This window comes from Ornithorhynchus anatinus, chromosome 4 (assembly GCF_004115215.2).
Source record: "Ornithorhynchus anatinus isolate Pmale09 chromosome 4, mOrnAna1.pri.v4, whole genome shotgun sequence".
NCBI lineage: Eukaryota > Metazoa > Chordata > Mammalia > Monotremata > Ornithorhynchidae > Ornithorhynchus > Ornithorhynchus anatinus.
Window position 1 is genome coordinate 61,297,447 of NC_041731.1, and position 17,661 is coordinate 61,315,107.

Here is a 17,661-nt window from a genome sequence, read left to right on the forward strand (position 1 = left end):
TCAGGCTGTGTGTGGCTGAGGTTGGGGGTGGAGCTCAGCAATGTATAGCAGTGGATAGGAAGGGTGGTGAGGGGGTTCATCAGGATGGAGGATCACAAAAAGAGGATCAATCGGTCATTTGTATTTATTGAACTCTTACTGTGTGCACAGCACTGTACTAAGTGCTTGGGAGAGAACAGAACAACAATATAACAAAGACATTCCCTGCTCACAAGGAGTTTACAAATGACAAAGTCTGTGGGAAACATCAGGGGATAGAAGACAATAGGAGCTGTAGACTGTGGAAGAGAAGGATAATGTCATAAACAAAGAGGAAGTGAGAGATACAAAGGGGCGGTTAAAGGAACAAAATTGACATTGTGGGAGAGGAGCCAATCAACTCCTCCCCCTTTCCCTGTGAGTTGAGCGGAGTGGGAGGAAGAGAGGCCTTCTCACGAGCGGGCAGTTGAAGAGACAATGTCATCATGAGAGAAGCAAGTCTCGGTGATAGACGAAGAGGAGTGAACTAGGAACAGGTCGGTAATGAATGGGAGTTTAAGCCTGATGGAGCAGGGATGCCACGGGCCTCTGCAGAAAAGATTCTTGGGAGAGAAGGGTAGTATGTGGGGTGAAGATATGTGGGACAGGTGTCAGATGGGAATGGGAGGCTTCAAGGGAGGGCAGAGTGAAGGACATAGTAGTAATAGTATGTATTAAGCACTCACTGTGACTGAGGGATTCCTTTTTTTTTTTTGGTATGGTATTACTATGTGCCAGGCGCTGTAATAAACTCTGGGGTAGCTACAAGCTACTCAGGTTGGATACAGTTCACGTCCTTCGTGGGGCTCATATTCTTAATCTCCATTTTATAGATGAGGTAACTGGGGCGCAGAGAAGTGAAGTGACTTGCCCAAGATCACAAGGCAGACAAGTGGTGGAGCCGGGGTTAGAACCCAGGTCTTTCAGACTCCCAGGCCACGGATCTATCCACTACTTCAGGCTGCTTCTCCTTGTTGCTGAAAGTCTCTCCATTCCTAACAGTCACCATCTCCCCCAGCATGCCCCCCATCCACATTTAGAGGAGCGTTTTAATGTTATTTCTGTTGATTGTGCTGTTTCAGCACGTAAATTTTTCAAAAACAGTCTTTTGTCAGAATTTGAATCTCAAATGATGCTGCTTTTCATTAAAATGGGACACTCGTCAAAATTGCACATGTTAATCTCATCTATCAAGACTCAACTTCTTTTCTTACAGAGGTGTCTAAATGCCTACAGTGAGGGAAATTATTTATGCTCCAAAGAACTATTTTTTAAACCCTCTATAGACATCTGTGTTAAAAGGTCACTTACATATTAGATCAAGTTAAAAAAAATTGCTAAATCCTACTCTAGAATGAGATACTCATACTCATTTACAACTTGAGCTTTCTGATGGGGACTAATTTGAAATGACTTATCCTTGTTTTTGTACAGAATATCTGACTCATGTATACCCTTAAGGACAAGACTCTTAAAGATTATCTGAAATCACTGCTTTGGTTTACCTTCACTACATATACTCTAGCAAAGTCCTTTGCCTAGACCACATTTGAGTAGTTCGTGGATTTGTTCATTTCAGGTGATCCTAAAGACATCACAAAAATCACTTTGCGTTTGCGGATCAAATGCAATTTTTAAAATAAAACTGAAATACAACTACTCTCCATATTATTGTCAAATTCCATTCAAAAAAAATTAAAACAAGAACTTCCGTCAACACAAAATCCTACTTCAAAAGCACTACTAGTAATAAGATACAGACCATATGTGGACTGAAGCTATTTAGGAACTTCAAATGTAAAAATGATGATGTGGAGTTTAAGCCGAACTATACTCAGAAAAGTATGTACACATTAACAATATAATGTTAAGATTATATAGATTACTGCAAACAAAATGGTATACTTAGGCCTCCCTCAAAGCTACAAATATTTATAAAGTAAAAACACAGTAGAAGAGACATCTGTATTTACCCAAACAGATATTAGCAATCTGTTTCTAAACGCTAAAAACAAACTCCGATGTACATAAGGCATAGTTGGCAGTGTTTAAATCATTTACAACGGGATAAACCTGGTTGATAGCATCAACTGTTGGAATTGATGAGTGGAACTGAACCATGCGATTCTCTGTTCCCAGGCAAACAAATGCATACAATTCCTTGCGTATTTTGTCTAAAATGGAGACATCAATTAAAGATATTTTGTAAAAGAGGACATGAAAAAGATTCCACTTTGGTAAAGATATGGATGGTGGGCAGGGACCAACTCTATTGTACTGTACCCTTCCGATAATAGTAACAATAATTATAGTATTTGTTAAGTGCTTAGTCTGGGCCAAGCACTGTACAAAGCACTGGGTAGATACGAGATAATCAGTTTGGACTGAGTACCTGTTCCACAGAGGGATCACAGTTTAAGTTTGAGGGAGGAGGATTTAATCTCCATTTTACAGATGAGGTAACTGAGGCATAGAGAAGTGACTTGCCCAAGGTCACCCAGCATACAAGTAGCAGAGACCAGGATTAGAACCCAAGTCCCCTGACACACAAGCTCGTGCTCTTTCCATTACACCATGCTGTTTCCCAAGGACTTAGCACAGTACTTACTATATAGTAAATTCTCAATGTCATTAATTGATTGATTGATTCTGAAAAGCAGTTTCCTACAGGAATAATTTTAGCACCATGTGGGACGAGGACTGTGTCCAACCTGATTAGCTTGTATTTACCTCAGGGCTTAGAACAGTGCTTGACGCATAATAAGCAATAAGCAATAACCATGATAAGATATGCAGTGCCTCAAATTCAGAATCTTCACGATGATATGATTACAAAAAACATTCTCACCAGAGTACAGTGCTCTGCACACAGTAAGTGCTCAATAAAGTCTGATTGGAATACTTGATTACTAAATTCTTCAGGGAAGAGTGAGCAGCTGCAGGAAGAATCAGTGAGGCCTGTGAGAAGCAGTGTGGCCACCCGGGCCAGAGAGTCAAAGGACCCGGGTTCTAATCCCAGCTCTGCCACTTGTCTGCTGTGTGACCTTAGGCAAGTCACTTCAGTACTCTGAGCCTCAGTTATCTCATCTGTAAAATGGGGGTTAAGACTGTGAGCCACAAGTGGGACATGGACTGTGTGCAACCTGATTAGCTTGTATCTATTCCAGTGCTTGCCACATAGAAAGCACTTAAATGCCATCAAAAAAATAAAGGGAAGAGAGATGAGGAGAGCAACCAAATGATGACGGAGCTCTGATACCAGAAGTTTCAAGGCTGAAGATCCAAGTCCAAAGTGAGCCCACTGTTGGGTAGGGATTGTCTCTATTGGTTGCCCAATTGCACTTTCCAAGTGCTCAGTACAGTGCTCTGCACACATTAAATGCTCAATAAATACGATTGAATGAATGAAAACACAGTCCCAAATCCCTCTCCGCTGCTACCATCACCACCACCAGCAGCAGGGAAGATGGGTCTCCATTCTACTCAACTGCAAGTAAGGAGAGTCCATCTTTTCATTTTTTCTTTAACAGTGTTGAAAGGCCAATGGATACCGTGGGCCCCAGGGAAGGCTGGTTGTCCTTGAAGGTCTATTAACTACTTGTGAAATGCCTGATTCATTAGCATGGCACGGTGGGGAAGGCACAGGCCGGGAGTCGGAAGGTCATGGGTTCTAATCCCAGCTCCACCACTTGTCCGCTGTGTGGCCTTGAGCAAGTCACTTCACTTTTCTGTGCCTCAGTAACCTCATACGTAAAATGGGGATAGAGATTGTGAGCCCCATGTGGGACAGAGACTGTGTCCAACCCAGTTTGCTTGTATCCACCCCAGCACATAGTATACAGTGCCTGGCACATAGTAAGCAATTAACAAAAACCATTATTATTATTATTAACTCCTCAAGCATTACATACCTAAAACTGAGCTACTCACCTTCCCTCCCAAACCTTCTTCTCTCACTAACTTTCCCATCCCTGTTGACAACATCACCAATCTCCCCAACTTGCAAACCCACATTACCCTTGACATCATCTTTGACGTCGCTCTCTCCTTCAACCCACGTATTCAACTGTCTTCCACAAGCCACCTTGTCCTCTCCATACCTAACTGCTATCACATCAACCACTGAATCCCCTTTTTAAAAAAATGGCATTTGTTAAGCGCTTACTATGTGCCAGGCACTGCACTGAGCTCTGGGGTAAGATACCAGATAAGTGGCATTATTATTATTACTATTATTTATATACCTTTAAACTGTTGCTTTCCCCTTTGAACCTTGATGGCAGAGAACGTGTCTCCAAACTCTATTATCTTCCAATCATTTAGTACAGGGATCTGCACAGACTAAGTGTACAATAAATACTACTGATTGATCAGTTGAAATTATTGAATTATTACGAACTTTAGCAGTTCATGAGAATTAAATCTTTTGTGAATGCATTGCAACCCCTAATTTTAAACTTAGCACTGTGTAAGGGGAAGGCCTGGGTTTGATAGTCTATAGCATTTTCCCCAGTGCCCTCTCTGGTTCATGGTATCCTGTAGTATGATAAATAAAGAGCTGAAGACGATGATATGCTTGACGGTTCCTCTTCTCACAATAAAGTCTGAAATGCAATACTGTTCCTTAAGTCTGACCTAACTGAAATTCGTAATTTCTTAAAATTTTCCTTATATTTGCAAATACCTTAACTACGGGTATCAAAGAAAAATATTAATTTTGATCAGATTGGCAGTTCTATGGGTGCTTATTGTTATATTGTACTCTCCCAAGTGCTTAGTACAGTGCTCTGCACACAGAAAGTGCTCAATAAATAAATAATTGATGAAGAAGTGGATGAGCAACCATTGGAGGTTCTTGAGGAGTGGGGAAACGTGGCCTGAACGTTTTTGTTCAAAAATGATCTGGGCAGCAGAGTGAAGCATGAACTGGAATGGGGAGAGACAGGAGGGTGGGAGGTCAGTGAATAAATGAATATATTTATTTACAAGTCTACCATGAAATACTAAAACCTATTCGCTTCAGTATTCAAGAAACACCAATAACTCATTTTTTGCCTCTTCCGCTCAAACACCTTAAGAAGTTAGAAACTAGAATAAGCAATTTTCCTCAGCAAAAAGTAATTACAAATACAGACTTAGCAATAAGAAGGCTTAACTCTGTTTTCCAATTACTCCAGTTATATCCCCTTTTGCCAGTAACTCTGCACGGAACCTAGAGTAGGAAGATGCCTTCCTACTATTTATTTCTAATGACACCTACAAAGCCATCACCCCTTCAAAACTTTACTACCATTGACAAAAGCAACATTCTCATCTTAGTCTGATGGTAGTGAGCCAACCATATTTATTAAGCACTCACTGTGTTCAGAGCACTGTACAAAGCACTTGGTAGAGTACAATACAATAATATAACATACACATCCCCTGCCCATAACCTGCTTACAGTCTAGAGGGGGAGACAGTCATTAAAATAAATAAATAAAATTACAGATATGTACATAAGTGCCGTGAAGACACGACGAGGGGGAAGAATAAAGGGAACAAGTCGAGATGACATAGAAGGGATTGGGAAAAGAGGAAAGGAGGGCTTAGTCAGGGAAGGCCTCTTGGAGGAGATAAGCCTTCAATAAGACTTTGACACGAGGAGAGTAATTGTCTGCCGGATATGAGGAGGGAAAGAGTTCCATCCCACATGCAGGACATGGATGAGAAGTCGGTGGGGAGACTCAGGAGACTGGGGGACAGTGAGAAGTTTGGCATTACAGGTGCAGAGTGTGCGGGCTGGGTTGAAGAAGGAGAGTAGTGAAGTGAGGTAGGAGGGGATAAGGTCACTGAGTGCTTTCAAGACAATGGTAAGGAGTTTCTGTTTGATGCAGAGATGTATGGACAACCACTGGAGGTTCTTGAGCAGAGGGGAAACATGGCCTGAACTTTTTTGTAGAAAAATGATCCAGGCAGCAGAGTGAAGTATGGATTGGAATGGGGAGAGGCAGAAGGCAGGAAGATCAACAAGGAGTCTGATACAGTAATCAAGGCAGGATACAATAAATACTTGGATTAACTTGGGAGCAGTTTGGACGGGAAGGAAAGGGTGGATTTTAGCAACGTTGGTGGACGTGTGATCTTGGGCAAGTCACTTCACTTCTCTGTGCCTCAGTTACTTATCTGTAAAATGTGCATTAAGGCTGTGAGCCTTCCGTGGGACAAGGACTGTGTCCAACCAGATTAACTTTTATCTACCTCAGCGCTTAGAACAGTGTTGGACACAAAGTAAGCACTTAATACCATTAAAAAAATGTTAAATATGGCTCTTAATTAATGGCACCAGGAAAATCCCTCCAAAAATCCAACCTGACATATTTGATAGGCTTAAATATTTCAGCAATATAGCAATTAGACATTACCATTGTTCTTAAAACACTGAAGGTATGGAGCTTTATTAAAATACCGTGAATTAGTAAAATGCTTTCACACAGTTATCTAATTATATCTTCAAAACACCCTCAAGAGCTAGGAGAGACGAGTATTTTTATCCCTATTTTAAGTATAAGAAAACCAAAGCCCAGGGAGGTTGGGATTTGCCCAAAGTAGTACAGCAGGTAAATGACGATGCCAGGACTAGAACCTAGTCTCTCAACATCACACTTGCATTATTCTCCCAACTGTTCCCCAAGTTGGCCCCATATTGACAATCTTCTAAAGAACATGCCAGACTTTTTTTTATTTGGCTTTTCTACCTCTCTGTCACTTAAATGTGTTATTTGGTACCTAAGTAGCAAAACTGTGACAGACTTCAGTTTTGTGTTGTCAAAGAAAATCTTTGGACATTGGTATAATACATGCTTTTACTTTAAATGGAACAAGCAAGCCCTTTAGTGCTTAATAAAATTTGCAACTACACTTCAGTTTAAAATAAAATACAGCCATAATTTCAGAGTTGGTCTTTCTTATTCATCTTTAAAGGAAATCAAATCCCAGATAAATCATTGCCCAGGGTTCAGCCCCCTAGAATCCATCATTTCCAATAGCAAACTCAGGAGGGTCACTGTGGTTTTGCTCATTTTTCTTCTAAATGTAAAATTTCTTCTTCATGATTTTCTCAACAGGGCAGACACTCCATGGGAAAAATCTGCAAGATGACTTAAATTTAGGAAATAAACAGTTAAAAGCCACAACAGTGCTCCTTCTTTCTCTCTTCCTTCCAACTACTTTTTCCTTACCTCGCCAGATCGCCATGCCTCAAATGATTTATCATAACTCTGATGAAACCAATTACTTGTTCAACAAAAAAGATGTAGCTAAAGTACACAAGGGGTAATTTAAACAAGTTTCTCAGGCACATACTGTCCCTCATAAAATAATACAGAATACTTGTAGTAGAGCCCCCATGTGTTTCTATTAGCTTGTGAAGTTTTTGTCTTTGGTGAGGTTTTAAATTATTTTTCAAATTTAAGTGAAATTATTTTTTACAAAATATTCTTTCCCCCATTCAAGAATCATTTGATTTCTGCAAACTTGAGTTAGGCATTATAATCAGAACATCATAGATCACTCCATCCATTCTGTCAAACAAGGATTATTGAACTGCTGCTTCATTTCCTTGAGAAATCCTATTTACTTTATTCTCCACAACAGAACAAAAAAGCTTCAGTAGAGTAAACTTTCAACTTACTTCCCATTCAAATTTTAAGATGATTTTGGTTAACCGCAAATTGACTCAAGTATTTAAGCATTTTTCTGAATGTATTTTACTGGAACATTTCTGACAACCTATAATAATATCATATAGTAATTAGGTTACCATTCTTTAGAATTACAAATTGTCTCTGATTATTCTCCTCCATCATTTCACAGATAAACAGGGCAGTTTCATTGTTAGAAATTATGGCCAAAACTAACTAGATGCACAGTTAAGCCTAAGGTAACTATTACCTAAATAGTTCTCTCAGTAAATTAAAACATGGCCATAAAAGTATTTTGCTAATTAGAACATTTCACTAAATTGCATTACAAAAATGCAATGACAGGTCCATATTACTTTTAAGCGTCCTGAAATGATTAAAAAAAATAATTTTCTATAGGCTAAAATTATAGAGGAAAATTGGAGTACTTGTGGGGTTTTTTTAAAATAGCATTTGACTTTATCCTTCTCTAGAGCTGAAGAGAGACTGTTTAAAGAGGCCAAAGCAGAAAAATATAAAACTGTGGTACCCTTCTCCTAAAGTTTTCACTACCACCAAATCATTGTAGCATTTTTCATCTGCCACTCCCCCTTAATCAAGCCTTCTCATATTTCTCAGCTGAAGCATCTGAGTGTACAAGTCAGTGAAATCTAAATGAAATCTGCATCAAGAAAATGAATTTTATCTGGCTTTTGTAAACAATCTTCTCTTCAGAGGATGTAATTGTAAGCCCTATAATGCTCTCTTACAAAAAGGAAGTAGTAAGGCCTAGTATTCAGCATGAATATATTAAGTACAAGCCTGAATTCCAACACTGCCAGGAAGGGAATCAAGTCTCTATGAATCCAAGCTATGTGACTGGTTGTAGCTGCAGCTGCTTCTAGCCTACCCTCCACATGCTCAGCAGTGATTTTCCATTTCTTTCCCCCCTACCCCACAATATTTTCTTTGAAACCAAGCAGCTTCATCCTCAGGAGGCTTCTGCACATCGATCCTTAGAAATAAAATTAGCAGACAATTTTAAAATACATATGTTGAAAATAAGACTTACCGTCTTGTTCCTTAATCTAATTATGTCTGAGACGGAGCCAGCTCCACAGTACTCCATGACGATCCAGAGGTCTGTGTTCTTAAAATAGCTGCCATAATACTTAACTACATAAGGACTGAAGAAAAACACAAAACAATTTATTTTCACTCACTCAAGCAATAAAATTTCGACTAACATTAGGATATTTTACACCCAGTCGATTCCCATGATGTAGTAGCATGGCCTAATGGAAAGATCATGGGCCTGGGAATCAGAGGATATGGGTTCTAATCCCAACTCAGCCACTTGTCTGCTTTGTGACCTTGGGCAAATCACTTAACTTCTACTTCTTCTAGTCTAAATTCCCTCATCAACAAAGTGGGGATTCAATACCTGTTCTCCCTCCTCCCGAGACTGGGAGTCCTATGTGGGAATGATTATTTTGCATCTACCTTAGTACTTAGTACAGTGCTTGGCAGATAGTAAGTACGTAACAAATATTACTATTATTATTTTGTGGTCTGAAGTCTTGATTTTTAAAGTATAAAAATGGGTTATAGGGTCAACCAATCAAAAATATTGAGTGCATAATGTGTGCACAATATTAATACTGCTAATAACATAATAACGGTATATGTTAAGCACTTACTATGTGCCAGGCACTGTACGAAGTGCTGGGTGGATACAAGCAAATCGGGTTGGACACAGTCCCTGACCTACGTGGAGCTCACAGTCTCAATCCCATTTTACAGATGAGGTAACTGATGCCCAGGGAAAAGAAGTAACTTGCCCAAGATCAAACAGCAGACAAGTGGCAGAGCCAGAATTAGAACACATGACCTGCTGACTCCCAGGTCCATGCTCTACCCACTACACCACGCTGCTTCTTTGTACAAAGCAATTAGCAGATACGATCCCTGCCTTTGAGCATCTTACAATCTAATCAGGTTCCAGTCCCCTGAAAAAATTTGATGGGGGTCTCAAACTCTTGGGACAAAGAATGAGATCTTCATATCACTTAGAAGATGACACTTTACTAGAGGTGAATGCTGTTAACTCTGTCTTTTCAAAATTATTAATATTGATATAGCTAGAAAGCATTATAGTTTCTTTCCAGCACTCAAAATATATCTAGATGTGTAAAGGTACACACCTATCCACAACACTTTCTGGGTTATGGATTTTTTTTATTTCTTTATTTATACAGTAGACTATTAGCACCCAAACAAGATTCACAAAGCTGGCTGAAATCATGTACATACATTCATTATGAATTTAAATTGCAATGATATCTTCTCAAAATACTCAAGCGCAGGAGTGTATCAGATTTTGACCAGCCTCATAAACAGGGGCTAATGTCATATAATAATTGCAATATTGTCATAATATTGTCATAATATCATATTGTAATAATAATGATTAATCATAAATATGGTACTTGTAAAGTGCTTGCTATAGTGCCAGGCACTGTTCTAAGTGCTGGGGCAGATACAAGTTAATCAGGTTGAACACAGCCCTGACCCACATTGGGCTCACACTCTTAACCCCCATTTTTTTTTTTTTTTTTACAGGAGGTAACTGAGGCCCAGAGAAGTGAAGTGATTTGCCCAAGGTCACAGAGCAGACAAGTGGTGGAGCCGGGATCAGAACTAAGCACTGAGGAAATGAAGCACTTAGTACAGTGCTCTGCAAACAGTAAGCGCTCAGTAAATACAACTGACTGCCTGATGACTGCTCCCTAAGGATCCTACTTGACTAAACAGTCCAGCAGGAAAATAACCCCAAGTTTTTTCCAGGGGAGTCACCCACCCATGGGATCCCAGATAACACGTGGATGCACACCTTTGGGCAAGTCACTTAACTTCTCTGTGCCTCAGTTACCTCATCCCTAAAATGGGTATGAAGCCTGTGAGCCCCACGAGGGACAACCTGATTACCTTGTATCTCCCCCAGCGCTTAGAACAGTGCTTGCCATAAAGTAAGCTCTTAACAAACATCATCACCATTATAAAATGGGGATTAAGACTGTGAGCCCCCGGTGGAACAACCTGATTACCTTGGATCCCCCCCGTGCTTAGAACAGTGCTTGGCACATTGTAAGTGCTTAACAAATACCATCATCATTATTATTATTATTATTTTCCCTGCTTTTTCCCTGGGTCAGTGCTGATAGCTTCAACGATTCTTGAAGGGGAGAGAGGGAGTGAAGGGGAAGGGTTGAAGAGGATTGGAGAAGCAGCATGGCTTAATGGAAAAATCACGGGCCTGGGCGTCAGAGGACCTGGGTTCTAATTCCGGCTTCGCCACTTGTCTGCTGTGTGACCTTGGACAAGTCACTTCATTTCTCTGGGCCTCAGTTCCCTCCTCTCTAAAATGGGGATCTGTAAAATGGGGGACAGGGACTGTATCCAACCCGCTTTGCTTGTATACACCCATCCACCCCAGCACTTGGGGCAGTGCCTGCCAACAGAGTAAGCACTTAACAAATACCATAATTACTATTATTGAAGGAAGAAATATTCCATGGGACAATGGCACCAGAAGCTTGGGTGAGGAGCAAACACAGAACTACCATTCCACAATTAGGGCTAGTCTCGATGAACCCAATTCCATTCCAGGACAATCCCGTGAATCCCCCGCTCTGAGCTTCCCCAACCAGTCTCTTCGGACCTTCGCTCTGTTACTTCCCCTATCCTCTGTTCTTGCTCTGACCTTCACTTCTGCCTCACCTTCTTTCTCTCTCTGCTAAACCCAAAAATGAACTTTTTAAAAGGGGTTGAAAAATAAACCAGCTAAGGAGAAAAATATAAGTGAAATATTTGGGTTCTATCCACCAATACACAATGTATCAAAAGCTTGAGATTTTTTTATTTAACCCTTACAACTAACCGAAGAGGTGAACGTGATTGCCTGGGAGTGAAGCATTTCTCACTGTGAATTTAAATTAAACTTTACTAGAAAACACCTTTTCACTCTGTTTTACTATAGTTTACTAAATTTCTATTTTAAAGGCTTTTGTGTGTGAAAGTAGTAATTCAAAAATCTGAGTATTACGATTTAAAATTTTCCAAGTATGGTGATTTTTCCATTACCTAGTTTTCATTAATGCCCTATTGTAATTTTACTTAATAGGATTAAGGTGGATACTATGTTACTACGGCAATGTGCACTTTATATTAGAAGTGAATTTTTTCCATCATAAATCTGTTTATTACTTGGCTCCAAAAAGTGCCAAGGAGGATTTTCAAATGCACGTAATAAATACCATTACTTTGGTCACGCCAATGATCCAGTTTTTATCTCCAACAGTGTGATGGTTACCCTCTTTATCCTTCTCCTCATGGTTATGGTTGTGCTATTTAAAATTCTTCCCCTTTCCCCTAATAACCTATTATTAAGGACTGTTTGGTGTTTTACCTATTTTAACTATTTCCCATCCTAAAATGCACTTGACCCATTGTTATTAAATGTTCATTATCATTACCACTGTCAAAATGAAATTAATTATGAAACTGGGCTAATTTTCTCATGGGCGAATCAAATCAATTTTGTGCACTTGGGTATCTCCTTTCAGTCAATAGGATCAAGAGATTATTTTGGAGAATCTTGTCTCATGCCGTCGAGTCGCTTCCGACCCATAGCGACACCATGGACACAACTCGCCCAGAACGCCCCGCACTCCATCTGTTATCATTCTGGTAGTGTATCCATAGAGGTTTCTTGGTAAAAATATGGAAGTGGTTTACCATTGCTGCCTTCCGTGCAGTAAACTCGAATCTCCGCCCTCGACTCTCTCCAGTGCCGCTGCTGCCCAGCACGGGTGAGTTTTGACTTGTAGCAGATTGTCTGCCACTCACTAGCCATTTCCCAAGCTAGGAATGGAAAGGACAGGCCTCTGCTCGACTCTCCCCCGCATTATCCAAGACTGATAGAGTACTGGAAACTCTCCAGGTGCGACCTTGAGAGGGGAATTTTGGAGAATACCCCTGTGGAATGTAAGCTTGTTGTGGGCAGGGAATGTATCTAACAATTTTATTAGACTGTACTCTCCTAAACATTTACTACAGTGTTCTGCCCATAGTAATGATAATAATAATGTTGTTATTTGTTAAGCGCTTACTATGTGCAGACCACTATTCTAAGAGCTGGGGTAGATACAGGATAATCAGGTTGTCCCACATGAGGCTCAGAGTCTTAATCCCCATTTTACAGATGAGGGAACTGAGGTACAGAGAAGTGAAGTGACTTGCCCACAGTCCCAAAGATGACAAGTGGCAGAGCAGGGATTCGAACCCATGACCTCTGACTCCCAAGCCCGTGCTCTTTCCACTGAGCCACACTGCTTCTCAAAGGCCTCAATCAATACGATTGATTGATTTATTGATAGTGTCTGGAAAGTTGTGTCATTTTAAAATATGTCACATGTTTTGGGGGTTTTCTGAGGGGTTTCCTCTCACTCCAACCTGGAATGGGGCTGGAATAATAAATATCCATGATCATCTTTATGCTTATCAGTTGCATGTCATCATTCTTCTCACTTTAATAGAACCCACACATAAAATAAGGGTTTCTGAATTGATACTAGCCTCTGATAAGCTAAATTAGGTAAGGTTGCCTTAACTATGCTATTCTATGTATCCAAAAGCAGCTGCCTTGTCAAGCAGTGGCTTAGCCATTTGTGTCATTTGTTCATTGATGGAAGGAAGAATAATACCACTGAAGAAAAACCTGTTCTGCATATCTCACAATCTTGTGAATCAAAAATAAAACATAAAACTTTTAAGATTTTCAAACCCATTTTTACTGGAGGTAAACAACACAATGTTAAAATTATGCCAAAGTTACACTTTTTTAAAACCTATAAAAATCCATATCCACTCCATTGAGAAGCTCAACAGTGGATTTACCCAAACCATTTTAACCAACCATGATTGAGAACTGCTTCAACTGAGAAGCAGCTTGATCTAGTGGATAGAACACAGGCCTGGGAGTCAGAAGGACCTGGGTCCTAATCCTAGCTCTGTCACTTGTCAGCTGAGTGCCCTTGGGCAAATCACTTAAATTCTCTGTGCCTCAGTTGCCTCAACTGTAAAATGGGGATTATGAGTGTGAGCCCCATGTGGGACACAGTCTGGGTCCAACCTGATTAGCTTGTATGTACCCCAATGCTTGGTACAGTGTCTGACACACAGTAAGCTCTCAAATACTATTATTAAAAAAATTAATCATTAGTGAGCGCTTAGTGTGCAGAACACTGTACTAAACCAAATAAATATCTGAAGTGAGATTCTGAAATACTGTCAGCACATAAGCGCTGAGAAAATGCTCCTAGCAACATGCTTCGTTGTCGGGGTGTGGAGAATGAATGACTGCAGCAGGGAGAACAAAATGAAATGTAGAGAACTGTCTTAAACATTGTGGTACATCAGCAGCCTGCAGATTCTTGTGGAACAAACCCAGCAGATCTGTCTGGCATGTGGCACTCATAGTAAGCGCTTAACAAAGTGATTGTTATTATTATTAGAAGAGGATCGCTCTCCTTGGGCCGAGCCTTCAAAGAGATCAAGAAGCTTAGAAGTGAACAGTGAAAGGTGCTATAAGTGTCAAACGCACCAATCAATCGTATTTATTGAACACTTACTGGGTGCAGGGCACCGTACCGTGCTCTGATGGAGCACAATATATCCAAGCAGGTAGACACGTTCCCTGCCCAAAATGAGCTTACGGTCTAGAGAGGGAGACAGACACTAATATAAATAAATTATCTTTGCCTTGTCCCTTCTTCCTTCCCTCACCACCATCTTCATACATTCCATTTCCTGTGGCTCCTTCCCCACTTCTTTCAAACATGTGAATCTAGCTGATTTACGTCCCTCCTACCATTCCTCTCCAAATTCTTGGTCAATCAATCCATCATATTTATTGAGCATTTACTGTGTGCAGAGCACTGTACTAAGCTCTTGGGAGAGTAAAATGTAACAGAGTTGGTAGACAGGTTCCCTGCCCACAATGAGCCTATAGCCTAGAGGGGGAGGCTTAAAAGTAAATAAGTTATTCATATGTATCTAAGTGAGCAAGTTGCCTAAGCTTACTGCCTCCACTTCCTCTCATCCAACTCTCTCCTCTTCCCCCTGCAATCTAGCTTCCACCTCCTTTACTCCATAGAAACTGCCGCTTCTAACAGCACTGATGATCTCCTTTTTGCCAAATCCAAAAGCTTCTACTCCATCCAAAGCCTCCTCGACCTCTCAGCTGTCTTCCAACACTGTCGACCACCCCCTTCTCCTGGAAAGATTATCAACCGTGGCTTCCCAAATCTACCGCTCTCCTCCTCTGGAGTCTCTCATTTTTTCCTACCTTCAGGACATTTCTATTTGACACAACAAGCTTAGCAAGTCCATAATGGAACTCCTCATCTTTCCATCCAAACCCTGTCCTCCCCATAATTTTCTGTCACTGTAGATAATAATAATAATAATAATGGCATTTGTTAAGCGCTTACTATATGCAAAGCACTGTTCTAAGCGCTGGGGGGATCCAAGGGGATCAGGTTGTCTCACATAGGGCTCACAGTCTTAATCCTCATTTTACAGATGAGGTAACAGATGTACAGAGAAGTCAAGTGACTTGCCCGAAGACACAAAGCTGACAAGTGGTGGGGCTGGGATTAGAACCCATGACCTCTGACTCCCAAGCCCGGGCTCTTTCCACTGAGCCACACTGCTTCCCCATAATACCACTATCCTCCCTGTCTCACAAGCCTGCAACCTTGGCACTATCCTCAACCTGCATATTCAACCTGTAACCAAATCCTGTTGGTTCTACCTTCACAACATCACTAAAATTCCCTCTTCTCCATCCAAACTACTGGCCCACTAATCCCACCACTTATCCTAACCCGCCTTGACTATTCTATCAGCCTCCTTGCTGACCTCCCCTGCCTCCTGTGTCTCCCCACTCCATTCCATATTTACTCTGCTCCCCGATCTTTTTCTTTAAAGAAAAAGAATAATAAATTCGGTTCAAGTCTCCATACATCTCACAGGCCTCCAGTGATGCCCATCCTCCTCCATACCAAGCAGAGAATCCTTACCATTGGCTTTAAAGCATGAAGTCAGCTCTCCACATTGTTCCATACTACAACCCAGTCCTCACACTTTGTTCCTCCACTACCAAACTACTCATTGTACCTTGAACTCGTCTGTCTCTGTGCCAACGCCTAGCTCGTGTCTTCCTTCTGGCCCCCGCTTCAAGTCCGATGGACAACCACTCTCTCCATCTACCAAGCACTACTAAAATCACATTCCCTTCAAGAGGTCTTCCCCAACTAGGCCTTCCTTTCCCCTATTTGTTCTCCCTTCTGTTTCATTTATGCCCCAGGACCTGTATTCCTTAAGCACTTGTCATTCACTCCACCTCCAACCCCACAGCACTTATGTATATATCCTTATACTAGCCCATTTCCCCTATCAGTAATTGATTTTAATGTCTGCCTCCCTCTCTAGACCATAAGTCTCTTGTAGACAGGGATCGTGTCTACCAACTCTACTATATTGTACTCTGCCAAGCATCTAGTACAGTGCTTTGTACACAGTAAGCAATCAATCAATAAGATTGATTGATTGATGGAATGTTATTCAGGACATCGGTTATAATGCTAGTGAATGTTTGAAGTATTCAGTCTATAACTCAAAGCCTTATGCAGCTGAAATAAAAACCACTCCTCCCAAAATAATAATACAATGAGATATCAGTTAGATCTTGGATGGATTGATGATCCCTTCCTCTTAGCATGGGAAAGATGGTGTAATGATAACTAGAGAAGTACAATGTTTCTGAAGAATTTAACCATTTAATAGGAGTAAAATAGTTCAATCAATCAATAGTATTTATTGAGTGCTTAATGTGTGCAGAGCATTATACTAGGCGCCTGAGAGACTACACTATAACAGTTGGCAAACACATTCCCTGCCTATAAGAGCTTATTCATTCATTCAATAGTATTTATTGAGCGCTTATTATGTGCAGAGCCTTGTACTAAGCACCTGGAATGTACAAATGGGTAACAGATGGAGACATTCCCTGCCCTTTGATGGGCTTACAGTCTAAGAGAGCTTACTATCCAGAAGGGTAGAGAGACATCATTATAAATTAAGGATAGGTGGTGAATAGCAAGTGTTTAAAAGGATCCAGATTCAAGTCTATAGGCAATGTAAAAGGGAGGTGGAGTAGAGGGAAAGAGGGCTTACTCGGGGAAGGCCTCATAAAGATGCGATTTTTAACAAGTCTCTGAAGGTGTCATAAATGGAATGGGAGGAAGTTCCAGATCAGAGGGAAGGCATGGGCAAGAAGATGGTGGCAAGCCAGATGAGATCGAGATGCAGTGAATAAGCTGCCATTAGAGGAGCAAAGTGGGTAGATTGGAATGCAGTAGATCAATGATGTAAGATAGGAGGGGGAGAACTGATTGTGTGCTCTAAAACCAATGGTAAGGAAGTTCCATTTGATGCAGAAGTGAATGAGCACCATGGACTCAACGTTTGTTTTTTGGGTTGTTGTTTTTTTAGATCCAGGCAACAGAATAAAATATGGACTTCTTCCTTCTTTCTACCTACTCAATCAGCCCATCATGATGTAATCGACCTTTCACAGTATAAACCAGATGATGATGGATGGCAGATCCTACAGCGCCATTACTAGAATTTCTCAACTATTATTCTAAAATTTCAAGTCTAGTTTCTACATTAATTCTAATAAAGAAAATCACTGGATAATTAGTTTCAAGGGAAAATTGTGACAAAACAATTAGGAACCACCATGGATAATCTGACTTCATTTATTGGAATTTAGGAATAGAGGAATTTAACTTTTTTCTTCAAATCATCAAATTTAACAAGTATACATTTTCAAGCTACAAACAGATATTTAAAT

General features: G+C 40.6%; 1 protein-coding gene across 1 annotated transcript in view; it reads right to left on the bottom strand.

The window, feature by feature from the left end:
- Positions 1–17,661, bottom strand: part of STK3 (serine/threonine kinase 3) — a 325,768-nt gene that overhangs the window by 258,026 nt on the left and 50,081 nt on the right. Inside the window, exon 4 of the mRNA XM_029063333.2 lies at positions 8,752–8,866. Within this exon, the coding sequence (XP_028919166.1) occupies positions 8,752–8,866 (115 nt within the window). The remainder of the gene's footprint in view (positions 1–8,751; positions 8,867–17,661) is intronic.